The sequence below is a fragment of the Myotis davidii genome, unplaced genomic scaffold, assembly GCF_000327345.1.
Source record: "Myotis davidii unplaced genomic scaffold, ASM32734v1 scaffold59, whole genome shotgun sequence".
Taxonomy (NCBI): domain Eukaryota; kingdom Metazoa; phylum Chordata; class Mammalia; order Chiroptera; family Vespertilionidae; genus Myotis; species Myotis davidii.
Genome location: NW_006293001.1, coordinates 9,743,746 through 9,760,685, shown reverse-complemented (window position 1 = coordinate 9,760,685; position 16,940 = coordinate 9,743,746). Strand labels below are relative to the sequence as shown.

The window sequence follows — 16,940 nt, the reverse complement described above, 5'->3', positions numbered from 1 at the left end:
TCGCCCCCGCCCGCCTCCCTTCGGGCAGTGACTGTTTTTCCTTGTAGGCAGAGGTGATGGTGGTGGTGTTTTTCGCCCCCTCCTCCCCTCTCCATAAGAAATCGTACGGAGGGTGGTGGTGGTCGGCTTTTGGCTCTTGGGAATCTATATTTTTGCGTTTTTCACTCCTCTTTTTGTCTTTTATTACTACCGAGGGGAGATGCTTTGGACAATGGGGGTGGAAAAATGATATCCTCTCAAGGGACTCCAACCGGAGGGGCGGGGTAGCCCAGAAGGGAGTGGCATCCGCCCAGCTGTTTCGTTTCCGTTCATTTGATCTAAGGTTTAGCGCTTTGAAGAAATGGGAACGCGACGCCCAGAGGCAGGAGTGGGCGAGTGCGATCCCTCCGGGCTCTCTCCGGGTGTGCAGCCCCGGCTACGCGATCCTGTCCGCGAACATAACCTTCCCTTAGGTCACCGTGGGCTTAACTTGGGAGCAGGACCATCCGCCCACAATGCCCTTTCCCTGGGAGGTTTAAAGATATTCCAACCGGATTTGGAGCCGAGCCTTTCAGCAAAGGAAAAAAGGAGTGGGTGGGAAGAGAGTAAGACGAAGAAGGGGCGCCCACACGGGCTGCGGGGGAGATTTTTATGCGTAAGATATGTCCACGTCAAGGTGAGTAAACAAGAAACGTCAAACTTGGTATGTGTTGTTTTTTTGTTTGTTTTTTGACGTATTTAGTATTTTTAGCCTCGAGGAAAGGTAATTTAGAACCACGGTGTTGGTTCATTTCAGTGGGCTCTTTAAAGATCTATTTTAAGTGTCTAATTTATGACACACACACACACACACACACACACACAAACACACACACACGGTGTGTGTGTGTGGGGAGGGGGGAGATGGCAGTATTCACGTTTTAAAGGGTTCCCTCCTGAGACCAGGGCTGTGGGAAGCGTTGACACTCTGCTTTTCCTAGGTCGGAGCTGAGATCTTCAATGTACTTGTGTACTTTAAAGATAATTTCCCAAATCATTCTGGACTTTGGAGACCATAGCTAAATCGCCACTCCTATCCCAAAGAGCCACACTACACTCATTCCTCAGAGAAAGGGAAGGGTTAAAAGGGTGGCGAGGGATGTCTGGAAAGGACTCCGGGAATTACAACTTTTCTCCTAGAGAGCTGAATTGCTCAGATAACAGTCAAATGGTCCCTTCCCCCTTGATATCCAGAAGATGAAAATATTCTAATGTTAAAGAAATTAACCAAGGAGGTCAGAGTGATTTGTATTAGGGCAAATCTTGTATAAATCTTATTCCAAACATAAAGACAAAGGGACCACCAGGTGGCGATAGATTACAATTTCTAAGAAGACACAACAGGCCCCACTAGGGGGCAGTTCAAGGAAAACTGCTGGCCCTTTCCAGTTCACACTCATCCCCTGCCATATTTCACAAAGCAGGGCGGTTTGTTTTGTTTTAAATGCTGAGAGATGCTGCCGGAAGTGGCCTGAAACATCCTAAGTCTCTGTCCCTCTGGTGAAAGAGAAGGGGATGCAGAGTATCTATTTCCCACAGAGCTGCTCCTCAAATATAGGCTTAAGGAGGGAACCTTTTGACATTTGGCACCGTTTCACTGCAAAATTGGAGACCAAGGAAATAACAGATCTGGATTGCAATTCCAACAGAGCTTTTAGGATGTATCTATCTTTTCAATTCTTTGTTCAACAAAAACTAAGGCAAATTCAGTTCTTCTCTAAAGAGTGGGATGCAAGAGAGATGATTTCCCGCGAGATGCTTCCAGTGAAATAGTATGAAGTGGGATACAAGGTATAGTAATATTTTATCAATTTCTTTCCATATAAAAACTCTTGAGCTATTTAAAATAACAGGTATTTAGCCCTTGTTTGAGACTTAGATATATGGAACGTTGTGAAAGTTCTGGGAGGTTCTGATTTCGTTTTGGAGAATCTGATAACAAATTTCTATTTCAGATAGGGTTGTCTTCATTCTGGCCAGTTACTCAGGGGAGAAAATGGGACCTTAAAGGGAGGGGTTTCTTCATCTTTGCTGCTCTAGTTCATTCCCCTTCATGTAAGAACTTACATTTAACCTCACTGGAATTTTTATTTTATTTAAATTTTATTGTTAAAGTATTACAAGTAGTAGTACATATGTCTCCTTTTTTCCCCATTGACCTCTCCCCGGCCACCCCTACCCACCTGGCACATGCAATCACCCCCCTTCCCCCACCAGTGTCACTGGAATTTTACCACACCCAAGGTCCTCACCCGCCTCATCTGAAATCCCCACCATGGGTTTCCAGGGCAGTCAGTCATCTGGAGCTCTTTCATTCCTACTCAGTTCCAAGGCTGAGGTCCTATTTTCTTTGCCTTTGGGTGAATCAGGATCCTTTAGATCTGCACAACCTGAAATCTCAAGCAGTCCCTAAATACCTTCTCACTGGGGCTATGAGCACATTTTCTCAACTTCATAGCCAGGGACAGGCTGGTTACTACTTTTTCCCCTCTTTCCTAGATCAGGACTTTATATTCCCAACCCCACCCCCTCCCTCACTCCTCGATGTGAAGCTTGGCCATCTGATTTGCTTTGCCACTAGAATGGAGCTGAACTGCAAACATGAGTTTGGGAGTGATGTGTTATGCATTTTTGTGGTAGTAGTTGTCAGATACACCAAGGTAACCAAGGAAAACCAAGGTGGGAACCAGAGAAAGGTAGGCTGCCCAGGATTGCTTACTGTGGGCCCAGTCTGGACTAATGGTGGTAGTGTGTGAGAGACCTTTCTCTATTTCTCTCATTTCAAATTATGAAAATTGTGGTGTTTATTGTATGAATCCTCATTTAGCTATCACATCTATTTTGCTGATGAGGAAACTGAAGTCCAGAGAGCCTCCAGGACTTCTCAGACCACACAATTAGCGGGAGGGGGCTAAAAACTCTTCTTCAGCTCCAGTGCCCCACACACTGCTCGGTGAGGCCTCCCAACTTGGCTACAAAACCATCTGACCTTGGAAAATCATTCACTCTCTCTGAACTTCCATAATGGGAGGGATAGAGTATTAGATGAGACCAGACAAGGCTTCGTTTATCTGAAATAATTTAGTAACAGTATTTTGTGATTCTTCTCATTGGGGAATCTTCTAATGCTGTGAATGCTAAGGATTGCTTTTAAGGACCTCTATTCCTCCTTATTACAGGAGGAAAAGCAAAATCTTTAAAGTCAGCCAGCCAAGTTCAAATCTTGATTCTACTTATCAGCTATTACTTACTGCTTTAAATGTTCTCATCTGTAAAATGGGGGCTAATATCAGCTTTGTGGGCTATTTTATTTGATGCCCATAAAACTCAGCAGGTACCACTGTGCCTGGTTTATGGTGTTCAATAAATGTTCATTCTTGCTCCTATTTGTCCTCCTCAGTTCGACAATGATTTTGACCCATTTAAATCTCTCCATGGCTGCATAAGCTAAGCCTAACAAGTGTTTTATTTTGTTGCCCATTTGCTTTAGCAGAGCTTGATCATCCCCTGACATGAACTTGAGACCCTCTTCTCTAGTGAGTTAGAGGGTTTTTTAACCCACAGAGAAGTTTTGATTCCAAGGAGAAAACTTTCTGATAGGATATTCACACTCACCTGAGAAGAGGTGAAAGGGAGCCAGTTTTGGAATGAAGTCCTCATTCTGCCCCAGTGATGCTGGCTGTCTCTTGAACACTTGACACATGCTCCCACTGCAAGCACTTGGCATTCACTGTTCCTCTGCTTGGGAACAAAGCTCTTCCCCGAAGTATACAAAGGACTTGTTTCTCCTTATTCTGGCCTTCACTCAAATGTTCAAATGTTATTTTCTCAGTGAGACCTTGCTTTATCCTTCTATTTAACATTGCAATTCTACCTCTCCCACAGTACTTTCCACCTCTTCCCTGTTTTTTTTTCTTGTGCCACTGACATATTGTATATTTACTTATTTATTGCTTCTCTCTTCCCACTAAAATGTAAACTCCACGAGGGCAGGGATTTTTTTTTTAGACCAGTGTATTCCCAGCATAGAATGGCTCCTGGAACACTATAACCACCCAGTGCATATTTAGCTGACTAATTTTGTGCAGCTGAATAGACAATGTCTTCCTCACCTCTTCAACTGGCCTTCTGGAAGCACTAGCAACTGGCAGAATGAGTGAAAGAAGTCATTTTACATCAGTTTTTTTTATATCTGGATTCAGATAAGTTGAGAAGAAAATGTAGAGAAGGAAAAATAAGTCCTCAAAAGTCGGAGCCACCTAGGAGACCTCAATTAACCTAAAAGGGAGTAGCCAGTTACGTGAGTATTCAAACCATTGCTTTAACAGATTGTAAAAGATCTCACTTTAACAAGTTTTAGTTTGAGACAAATTTCTTAAAGTATTCTTTTAATTCCATTTAGTACATATGATTTTTAATACTTTCCCTCTTATTTTCTTTCATTGGTGGGTTGCAAGCTAAGAGAAGGTAGCGTTAGCCTGAAGATGTTGTCTGCTGATTTAAAAGTATTCTGCCTCACCTTTGGTTGAGTTCTGATACCAACAGGAAGAAATTGAATCTGGTACTTGGTATGATGGTGAAAAGATTTTCTTCCTAACACACTGTCCAGGGAACTGGAATTTATCATCAGTACACAATGATCATTTTTAAATAAAGCTTTTTATGGAAAGACATTTAGAATAATTTTATTAGAGTCCTAGCTGGTGTGCTCAGTGGTGTGAAGTGTCAGCTTGTGCACTGAAGGGCTGTGGGTTCGATCCCTGGGTCAAGGGCATGTATCTGGGCTGCAGGTTCAATCCCAAGCCCCAGTTGGGGCATGTGTGGGAGGCAACTAATCTATGTGTCTCTCTTGCATCAATCTCTCTCTCTCTCTCTTTCTCTCACTTCCACCCTCCTTCCCTTCTCCCTTCCACTCTCTCTAAAAATCAATGGAAAAAACATTCTCAGGTGAGGATTAACAACAAAAATAATAATAATTTTATTAGAGATGAAGATATACGTTAGGGACTTGAGGGCATGAAATATCAAAAGCCTTAATTCATACAAAAGAAGAAGTAAGCTACAGTATTTAAAGAGGGCAAAAGAAACTCATGACAGTTAACCAACTATTAAAATTATATGGGTAACATCCTATCCAGAAAACATAATGAAAATGAAGATTCACCAAACAAGCTCTATATATTGGTTACCTATGTACTTGTCACCACCTTAAAAAATCTACAGCCAGTCAATGTGGATGAGAACTGACCACTGATTGTCGAAGTTATAAAGAGACACACACACACACGACGTAGATTTGAATCTGCCAATTCCCAGACATATGATCTTTAGAAAGTTACTCTGTCTCTTTAGGCCTCAGTTTCTTCTTATGTAAATGGAGATAATAATGTCTATCCCACACCAGTGTTATGAATAAAACATTAAGATATGGAATGCTTAGTACAATGCCTAACACATAATAGCCTATCAATACATGTAATTATCATCCTGCCTTATCTTTAATTACTATCTCTAATCAAAGAGATATCTCAGTTATGTGTTACCTAATTAAGTCTAAACTAATGACTCCTAGTTAAGGAGTGTATCTATAGCCAAAGTATCTCTTCTAAGCTCCACAGCATGAATTCCAAAAGACTATCACCTAATACTTTCTGTGGTAGATAGAATAATGCCCCCCACCCACCAAAAGCTGTCTATGTTCTAAACCCCAGATCTCATAAACATGTTAGGTTAAATGGCAAAGGGCAATTCAGGTTACAGATTTTTTTATTCAGGTTACTTTTTTTGTTTTAATTTCCCCTCCCCTGTGCATTAAATATATGTTCATGGTCATCTGTAAGATATTTCTTTTCCTTATTTTGGTTGCAAAGACCCTTCCGAACACATTCCTGTATAAAGTATTTTGCACTATTTAAAGAAATCCATATGGATGAAGTCAGGCTGTGCAATATAATGGAGAGTCACAATGTTCATCATTGTACCTGTAATGTAACTAATAACCTTAACAACGTGTGGGAGGCAACTAATCTATGTGTCTCTCTTGCATCAATCTCTCTCTCTTTCTCTCACTCCCACCCTCCTTCCCTTCTCCCTTCTACTCTCTCTAAAAATCAATGGAAAAAGGTTGTTAATCTGAGGACTTCAAGATAGGGAAGATTATCCTAGACCAGTGATGGCGAACCTATGACACGCGTATCAGAGGTGACACGCGCAAACTCATTTTTTTGGTTGATTTTTCTTTGTTAAATGGCATTTAAATATATAAAATAAATATCAAAAATATAAGTCTTTGTTTTACTGTGGTTGCAAATACCACAAAATTTCTATATGTGACACGGCACCAGAGTTAAGTTAGGGTTTTTCAAAATGCTGACACGCCGAGCTCAAAAGGTTCGCCATCACTGTCCTAGATTATCCAGATGGGCCCAAAGTAACTGCAAGTTTCTTTAAAAATAGAAGAGAGAGTCAGAGTGTTGAGAATAGAGCTAACCTGTTCCATAATATTGCTGCCTCTGCTTCCATTTTGTGTGGCTGAGCAGCCTACAGGGGCCTTGAACTCACTAGCCTCTCTGTCAAGTGCCTGGCCTACGGAGCAGCCCAAGCATTACATGAGAGAACACAAGTAACCACAGGTGCATATGACTTTCCAATGCACCTGGTGATAACAGTCTCTCCTGCTTCCCAACTATTTCCTTTGTGCACCCCTCTGACTAATACCCTCATGGAGCTGAACAAAACTTGGATCCTTTTGGTTTGAATTGGCCGATCTGGCTTTAGTCTGGGAACCCCAAAAGCATTCCTCTTGTAGATCCTAATAAAGACATGTACCCCAGGTCCTGCTCCTCACTCACTGCCTGCAACTTGATCTCCCCAGTCGTAAGGTGTACCTCCTCTAGGACCTGTGAGTAATAAACTTTCCTATTTCACTTTCCCTTGGGATCTTTGCTGAACCCTGGCTCAACACCCCAGGGTTCTACTTAACAAAAACCACAAGATAGAGGAGAGAAAACTAGAGAGACTACAGTCTGAGAATGTCCCAGTCAGACATTGCTGGTTTTGAAGACGGAGGAATGGGGCCATGAGCCAAGAAATATAAGCAGGCTCTCGAAGTTGGAAAAGGCAAGGCAACCGAGCGTCTCCTGGAGCCTCCAGAAAGGATGCGGCCTTGCTGACACTTTGATTTTGGCCGAGTGAGGCCCATTTAATTTCTAACCTCCAGAACTGTAAGGTAATAAATTTGTGTTGTTTTAAGCCACTAAGTTTGTTGTAACTTGTTACAACTGTGATAGCAAACTATTATATTTACCATGCTCAGCTTCTGTAAGTTAACTGCCAACATCTCCAGCAAATCTTTCATTTTTTTTAAGGGGATAGCACCACCATATACATAGCTATCCAAGTGGGAGACATCCTTGACCTCTACCGCTCCCCCACAAGTAATTCATCACCAATTCCTTTCCGTTCCTTCTACCTCTAAAATAACTCCCCCATTCCATTGCATCTCTCTGCAACTGACTCTTTCTAGGCTACAACTTTGAACTGTTAGAATGACTATGTACGAGTGGTGTTCTGTACTCTGTCTATTCTCCACACTTTCAGATATATCATATATTGTATGTGTGTATGTATATGTATTACACACACACACACACACACACACTCACATTAAATTGCAATCCCCAGGAAGAACTACATTTTACATCAAGATCTAGGACACACACACATACTCAGACCAAAAGTTACACAAAAATGTAATTTCCATACTCTTCTGTAATGTGTGCTATTTCCTATTCTATATAATTTAATCTTAAAATATCCCAACTACTTGTGACTCACTATAAACTTTTCATAACTGACCAATGGATCATGACCTGTAGTTCAAGAAAACATTTTTCTACCTGGCTACTAGAATGTTCTTTCTAAAATACAATCATTATTTTTCTTTAAATTCTTCAATGGCTTCCCACTACTCTAAGGATAAAGGCTTATATAATCCTCCATTATCCAGCTCCTTTATCACTGTAGCTTCATCTGTTTCTACTCTAACAGGTTCATTTTCATTTTGCAATCCAACCTTACCTACTTACTTTCTGGATGCAGAATGTATCTAGTGTTAGAACACTTCCCCACAAAGTCTTGTAGCGAATGCCTGCTCATTCTAACTTCTCAGCTCAGACTTCACTCCCCTCCGGATGCTTTCCCTGGATGCTGGGCCTCGGTTAGGTACCCCTCCTGTGTGCACACTGGACTTCCTCAATGCAATGTTTATCACCCTGTATTTCAACTATGACAGTGCTATTTAAGAGTACTATTTAAGTACTATTCATGTGTTTTGTTCCCCATAGTATACCTAACAGGCCTTCAGTAAATATTAATAAATGAAGCGATTTAGTGGGTTTCTCATGTTGTTGGATATTTGGTTGTTTTTTTTTTAATTTTTATTTTAATCCTCACCTGAGGACTGATCTTAGAGAGAGAGAGAGAGGAATTGGGGAGGTCAGGGGGAGGGGAGGAGAAACACCAATGTGAGAGGGAAACATTGATTGGCTACCTCCTCTATGCACCCCAGCTGGGGATTAAACTGCAACCTAGGTATGTGACCTAACCTGGAATGGAACCCACATTTAAAACAAATTTTTTTTTGTATATAGGATGATGCTCCAACTAATTGAGCATTGGTATTTAGTTCTTTCACACCACTGTTAACGTGTTATAAAATTTTAAAGAAGGCACAAGTCGAACATTAAACAGTTTCTAGACTAGCTTATGTGAAGGTTTCTAGAATTTAGTGATGTGTGAAGCAGCATGGAACACTGTGTTCAAGGTTCTCTAGATCTCTCATACTAAGACAAAAACTAGCATCTCCAAGTCTTAATTTCCTCATCTGAATTCCAATACCTGTTAACATTTACTCTTGGATATCTCCAAGCATCCCCACTTCAATTCATATCACTTACAGGGATAATAATAGCATGCTCTTAAAACTATCGTGAGAAGACAGTGAGTTAAATAATAAAATAATACTTGGCAGATTATTTTTTTATCTATTATTACTACATACCTATGTCAAGTTTTGCCAACACCCTAAGTTAAATTGGTTAAGGAGAGCAAGAAGAATGAAGAAGAGGAAGAGTGGGATATGAGTATCCTGTATGAGCAAACCTCATGATATTTTGGCTGTTCAGATAGTTGTTTTCTCAGAACTTTCACATTCCTTTAAAAGAAAACTAAACTCTCATTAATGTAACTAATTTGCAATTTCAGTTGTAGAGTATTTTATGAACTTCTTGTGGGGGAAGAGGACCTCTATACTCAGGTAAGCATCTCAGATTGACATATGGTGGTTTTGCTATAGTGGGGAGGAATAACAACCCCCCACCACAAATAAAAAGAAGAGCCATTTGTGAGGTCTGTGTCAGCCAGCCCTCCAGTGCTATCTGACTTCTTATGTAATGAGAGGATTATACATATCTGTCTTCATTTATCTGAGTCACTCCTATAAAATGGTGCAGAAGTTCTTCCTTTAAACGTTAGCAGGCTACAAAATGCCCAAAGAATAAACTATGCTGCAAACATTTTAGATATAACATCTGATATAAGAATAAAAATTCAAAATACACATCCACAAATCAGACTGGCACACTGAAAACAAATTACTTAGGAATATATTTCTTATTTTTACTTTAGTTACCTTACAACCTACTTTGAAGATGGCAGAAATTTATCGAGGAATATAGAATCAGCAAAATAATTTAGATCAATACATCAAAGGTGTAATATAGTTGTGTAAATGTTTCATAAAAGAATATAAACATTTCATTAATTTTCACTACATTCATTCACTTTGTGTATACATCCTATTATTTTCCAGGTACTTGTGCAGTTGCTAGGAATACAATGGTGAAAAAGACAAAGTTGTACTTCAGGAGGTTACATTTCCTGACTGGAAGGGAGAAGATAAAAAGGGCAAGTAATTAAATAAGAATGTCAGGTACTGATATATGTTATAAAGAACATAAAAAAATGATATAAAAATACCTAAAGAGGTGGTCATGGAGGGACTAAGAGTAGTGCCTCAGTTTTCTCATCTGCTGAATGGGAATAACGATAGTACTTACCTCATGGGTTTGTTGCATTAAGTAGTGTGTGTAGAACAGTAACTGGCACATAGTAAGATGTGTTTTCAAATATAAATTGTTTTCCTCTCTTGAGTAACTCACATTGAATCAAGACCTTAATATTAGAAGGAGTTCAAACTAATATGGATAAATTAAAGTACCTCTATACCAAATAAAGAAGAATAAAATGCAGTTTTCTTCTTTATATTTCCATGCTATATAGTAATGAAAATATATGAAGATTAAACCATAGTAGCACCTTTCATCACCCATCTTCACATTCATCAGAGCTTTCTTCACTCGGCTCCTCACTGCTTTCTCCTTCACTCTCCCCACTACTGTCTTCTTCACTATCTTCCTCCTCTTCCTCACGATTTTGAGCTTTCTCTGCCACAGAAAGGAAGAGAATCACTTAATATGTTTCTTAACATTTTCACTCTTTTGAAAAATTGAAATTCTTCTTGCTTCTCCCTCCACTAAGAAATGTATATTTTGGGGACATGAGAACTGAGCTGAACTTTGTTAACTGTATAAAGGGTTAAAGTAGTAGTACAAATAAGACTATATTCTTACTGGCATAAAGATGTCTGTGGGCTGAAAGTAAATTTCCAACCAGATCTATAAAATATTTTTTTTATTATGAATGTAATTCTTAAACAGAATAGGATAATTCAGAGGGCACTGACTTTCCTTGGAATTGTGGGATAGTCCCTTTAATGCAAGGGGAAGTTGGCATGCTCTATTCCCTCTGAAGACTGTCGTGCAAATGCCTGTGCCCAGGAAGCCCACTTTGTTTGGGTAGTTCCACCCCACAGAGAAAAGGAAGTCGTCTTGACCATCTACAAAGGACAAGCTGGTTTCAATAACCATCCAAGATGACCATTAGCCTTTTCTTAACCACATCCTGAGGATGTACTTTGGCAATCTCCTGGGGTAATGGGTTTTTCAATAAATAGTGACTGCTCATAGTTCTATGAGAAAGAATGAATTTCAATTTTTAAATTTACCCATCAGCAACATTTCTTCAATAAGTACTAAGAACTCCTTGGCCTCAGGATTTTCTGGTTCATAGATTAGGACTGAAAATAGACAACAGAGTGTGAGTTACTAATGGTCAAAATGTTTCAGCAAACCGGCACCTCAGAATGAGATTGAAACTGTCAATCAGAGTAAGGAAAAATGCACAAAAACGATAAACACCAACAATTGTACCATGGATGTATTTAAGTGCAAACAGAGAGTGATATAAAATAGTTTTAACAGCAGAAGAGAGGATAAGTTAACTAAAGTACAATAGGGAATATCCAAACTGAAGCAGAGAAATAAAAAGAAATCGGGGGGGAAAAATAAAACAAACACAAAGCTGAGTATAAGATACGTGTGGGACACTATGAAAACAAACTCTAATTTATGTATAATTGAAGATCTAGGAAGAAAAGAAAGAGAAGAGAGTAGAAGTGATATTTTAAAAGATAATGGCTAAGAAAGATAATGAAAACATCAACCCACAGAATTAAGAAACTCAGGAAACCTCTCAAGCCTCCCGTTGTATAAAGACAAAGAAAAACCACAACTGTCAAGTCAAACTACTAAAAACCAAAGATATAAAGAAAAAAAAAGTTGGGTAATATTCTTCTACTCAAAAATGTCCAACGGTTTCCCACTCAGAGAAAAAGTGAAGGCCCTAAGCTGTGAAAAGGTGCTATGTAATCTGCACAACCTTAACCCATGACCTCTGTGACTTCATCTCCTGTACACTTCCCTTGCTTCTTCTCTCCAGTTATCTGGTCCTGGGTGTTGTCAGGCACACTGGCCTCTCAGCACATTAGCTATTAGTCCCGCCTGGAACTCACTTTTTCCAGATACCCACATGACTAGTTCCTCACCTTCAAGTCTTTCCATGCGGTCTCCCGGGACCATCCTGTTTGAAACTGCTTTGCCTCCTCCCAGGATCTTCTATTCCTTCGTCCCTACTTTGTTTTCCTAGATAGAGCCTATTATTTATGACACACTCTTTACATGAGTTTTATCATCTGCCTGATACTAGATATAAATGTGGGATCATTATCTGTTTTGTTGACTGCTATGTTTCCAGTGCCTGACATATGTAGGCACTCAAATATTGGTGGAATAATTACATGTTAAATAAGGTTTGCTGCACTACCTGACAGCAATTACCCGTTATCATAAAGGTAAGGATTTTGATTTACCTTCATGGTATCAGTGGTAATTAATTAGTCTTTTTTACTTGATCTCATACCAATCAACCTAATTTATTGTCAAGGAATCACTGAGACACCATCAGGGAAATTCGCTGGACTTAGGATAACCAAACCATCTTATATATTATGGAATGTATTTAGAAACAAAGAGAAGATTAGAAAACAGAAAGTATTTTGTACTTACTCATTTGACATAATTTTTTAGCCAAATGGTAGTCTTGGCTCATTTCTGCTCTTAGGAACTGGAAAACATTAAGAAATTCTCCAGATAAGTAATTTCAGAGAGAATTTAAGTGTCAATTGTATACTCCCTAGAAAATATTCTATTAATGATTAACTATTTTGCTTTTAACTTTTACACATGTTTTTCCAGGAGTGAGTCTGTAATCAGTTAATCAATTAAGAATATTTAAGGACTTCTCATGGCAGGGCAACATATACCTCTACTTTTCTGCAGCCACACTATACATACACTACTGAACAATCTGAGGATACATAGGCTGATTCAACCAGAGAAGATAGTGAAGACATTAATCACTTTAATATTCTTTTGGTTCAGATACAGCTTTTACTTGTGAACTTAGTCCATAATTACATGATCATACTCAGTAAAAAAATGATGATTTACAATTATGTATATTCATTACTTTTTAGTATTGCACTCATACCATTTTGCTTTTACTATTTTTAAAATATTTTTCTTGTTACAAAGTAATACATTTTTGTATGTAGAAAATTTTAAAGCTAAATATACTCATTCTGTCCCCACTTGAAAAGCTTCTATATTTCTACCATCCAGAGATGTTTATTTTTACATCTTTATATTGTTTCCATAAATGACCACATATTTACAAAAACTAGAATTGTTCAGTAACTTTTTAAAAATACATCATGTTTATGTTCACATATCACAATCATTTTCTCCCATGGAATTAAATATCCTTATATGTTTTTTATTTACTTAGGCTGTAATTTACCAAACTAATATTTTATTATTAGTAATTTAAACTGCTTCCATTAAAAATAGCCTACACTTAGATAATTGTTCTTGCTTGTGTGTGACATCCTGAACCATATGTAGATACACTAGGTTTACTCTCCAAGAGACATGAGCATCGAGTCATACAAAAAACAACTAAATAACAAAAACACTTCTCACACATTTCCATATATTTGTTAATATCCAGGTGCCATTGTAAGAGGCAGTTCTTTACCAGTTTTCTAAGTTTCTTCCATGGGTATTAGATTATATTTTCCTAATATAAACAGAATTCTTCTTTCTATAAAAAATTTTCATCAGAATCCTTATTTATTCAGATCAATAATTGTCTTACATTTTTAAAAATTGATTCTTGTAAAAGGTTAAGACGTTCATTTTCATTCCTATTTGTAGTTTTCTTCCATTTTAATTATAATATCTAGTGTTTGACCTATGTCATTTTCTTCCAATATCTTGCTCTTAAATTGATATAATAATTTGGTTTGTACTTTGAATTATTAATTTGTTCCTTTAATTCTTTTCTTTGTACTTTTCCTTATGTTTATTTTATTCTTTTTCTAGTTTTTGGTGTTAATATTTAGTTCATTTACTGTCACTCTTGAGTCACCATTATCATCAAAACATTTGAAATTTCAAGCATTTTTCAAATGTTTTAATATTTAGTGTTATGGTTATAACTATTTTTAAATGTTATAAGTTTAAATGTTTAATTCATGTGTCACTTAGAAGAATATCTTTTAGTTTCAAGTAATTGTTATTGCACTTATTTTTATTATGTTTATATTTTTTAAATCCTTATGGAAAATTTAAATATACACAGAAGTAGAGGAAATTGTAAAAGAAATATATGCTCCCAATTCTTACCTTTAAAAGTTAACATTTTACCAATCTGGCTTTATCAATATCACTGCATAATCTTTTGCCCCCTCTGCCTAGACTATTTAAAAGTAGTTTATAGATAACACCTCATTTCACTTTGATTAAAAAGCCAATCACATTATTGCTATCACACCAAACAAAATTAACAAGAATTTCTTAATATCAACTAATATCCAGTCTAGTTTTTAAACATCAGTATCTGCATTTATTTATTTTTAAAATATACTTTTATTGATTTCAGAGAAGAAGGGAGAGGGAGAGATGGAAATATCAATGATGAGAGAGAATTATTGATCAGCTACCTCCTGCACACCCACACTGGGGTTTGAGAAACCTGGGCATGTGCTCTGACCAGGAAGAGAATCATGACTTCCTGGTTCTTAGGTTGATGCTCAACCACTGAGCCATGCTGGCCGGACTCCAGTCTATTTAATGAAGTGTTATATTAATAATATTAGCTTCCAAAAATAAAAGGTGCATGGGATCCATTTCAAAGGCTCCTTTACATTGATCTATTTTTTATTTGCATTGATCTATTTTGTTTTGAATATAAACATATTTTCTTTAATAATTCAAAAGCCAGTAAAATTAAGAAACTCATGCAATGGATATTTGGATAAAGACTTTCATGAAAGTTATTTAAGATTTCAAACTTAAGCTGAAGACAGGTTTTAAAAAATTGGTTGTATATTAAATTATTTGTGACATTCAAAATAAAGAAATGCTTAAAAAGTAAACTAAAAACGAATTTTGATGTAATCCTGACTGGAGAAAAAAATCCAGTTATAAAAGTCATTTTAAAGACAAATTGGGAAGTTTCAATTTGAATATAATATACTTTGTTACAGCATTATTGATAACTTTCTTAGATGTGATAAGGGTATGATGTTAATTTGAAGAATGAATTATTCTTAAGAGACCCATGCTCAAGTTTTAGAGGTGATGTTTGTTTTTTTTGTTTTGTTTTGTTTTTTTTTAGAGGTGATGTTTTATATTGTCTGCAACTTTCAAGTGTTTTTGCTAAAAATATATATTTAAGCTACATATTTATACCTTATCTATCAAAAGACAGAGAAAACTTAATAGAAACTGATGTAGAATTGACAAAAATGATAGCATAGTAGACAAACATGTTAAAGTAGCTCTTATAAATATATGCCATATGCTCAAAAGTAGAGGAAAATATGAACATACGGAGAGAAATGATACAAAATATTTAAATGAAACTTCTGGAGATGATAAATAGAATGTTTAAAATGAATATATGTTATATTCTCATATATCAGAGAGAGAAAGGGAGGGAAGGAAGAAGGATGGGATTAACAGGTTATAATTGCAAAGATCATGAATTTGAAGACAGCAATAAAAATTTCTTAAATGAAATAGAGAACAGAGGAAAAAAAGGAGCATCAGTGACCCTTGGGACAATATTTCGTGGTCTAACATAGGTGTAATTATAGTCCAGATGAAGAGAGCAGGGGTCAGAAAAAAATATTTGAAAATTTAATTGAATATTTCCACTGAAAGAAGTTTTGTGTGTGTGTTTTTTCAGGTGAAAGGAAAATATCAGATGAAGAGTTGGACCCTCACAAAGCTATAAAGAACACCAGAAATGGCCCTGGCTGGTGTTTCTCAGTGTGGATAGATAAATGGATAGATCCAAGAATCTCAATGAACAGAAGAATCAAGGCACATCATAATCAAATTGCCAATAATAATACAGATGAAAAAAGTTAAAAACAGACAAAATGACATATTATTTAGATAGATTACTAATTACATATTAGTAGATTACTAATGATAACGATAATAACAGACATCTTTTCTGAAACTATGCATCTTTCAGAAAGCAGTACAGTGGGGCCTTGACTTACAAGTGTCCCGACTAACGAATTTTTCGAGATATGAGCCATCTCTCGGCCGATTTTTGCTTTGAGTTGCGAGCTAAAATTCGGGTTACGAGCCAGCTTCAGATACCCCACCGCTAGTTGGCGCAGCGAACGTCACAGTGAATGCCACAACATCAGCCCAGCATCATGTGTCTCACTCATTCACTTTAAGATTTGACATACGAGTGATTTGAGTTACGAGCTCCGTCACGGAACAAATTAAACTCGTAAGTCAAGGCCCCACTGTATTAGACAGTGGAATAACCTTTCAAATTATAGGAAATAACCTAGCAACCTAGAATTCTCTAACTAACCTATCTTTTTATCATATATATATGTATTTTATTGATTCTTCACAGAGAGGAAGGGAGAGAGACAGAGAGTTAGAAACATCGATGAGAGAGAAACATCGATCAGCTGCCTCCTGCACATCTCCTACTGGGGATGTGCCCGCAACCAACGTACATGCCCCTGACCGGAATCGAACTTGGGACCGTTCAGTCCACAGGCCGACGCTCTATCTACTGAGCCAAACCGGTTTTGGCTAACCTATCTTTTAAAAAAGGTGAAATTAAGACTGTTTTAGACAAACAAAAGCTGAAAGAATTCACTGTCAGCAGAATTGTCCTATAAAATATACTGAAGGAAGTTTTTAAAAAAATTTCTTATTATTGAAAGTATTATATATGTCCTCCTTTTTCTCCATTGATCCCTTCTAGAACACATCTTTCCCTTGCCCAGGCCTTCACCATCCTATTGTCTGTGCCAATGGGCTATGCCTATATGCATACAAGTTCTTTGGTTGATCTCTTCC

At 37.5% G+C, this 16,940-nt stretch overlaps 1 protein-coding gene across 2 annotated transcripts in view; it reads right to left on the bottom strand.

Annotated features, from left to right (window-relative positions):
* Positions 1–10,094: 10,094 nt before the first annotated feature.
* ERICH2 (glutamate rich 2) overlaps positions 10,095–16,940 on the bottom strand; it is a 13,386-nt gene continuing 6,540 nt past the window's right edge. The window contains exons 4-6 of one of the 2 annotated variants that reach the window (XM_015565770.1): positions 12,543–12,600; positions 11,144–11,215; positions 10,095–10,523 (exon numbers count right to left, since the gene is read on the bottom strand). In XM_015565770.1, coding sequence (XP_015421256.1) covers positions 10,402–10,523; positions 11,144–11,215; positions 12,543–12,600 — 252 coding nt within the window. In that variant the 3' untranslated portion in view covers positions 10,095–10,401. The remainder of the gene's footprint in view (positions 10,524–11,143; positions 11,216–12,542; positions 12,601–16,940) is intronic. The other variant, XM_015565771.1, reaches the window with a different exon arrangement.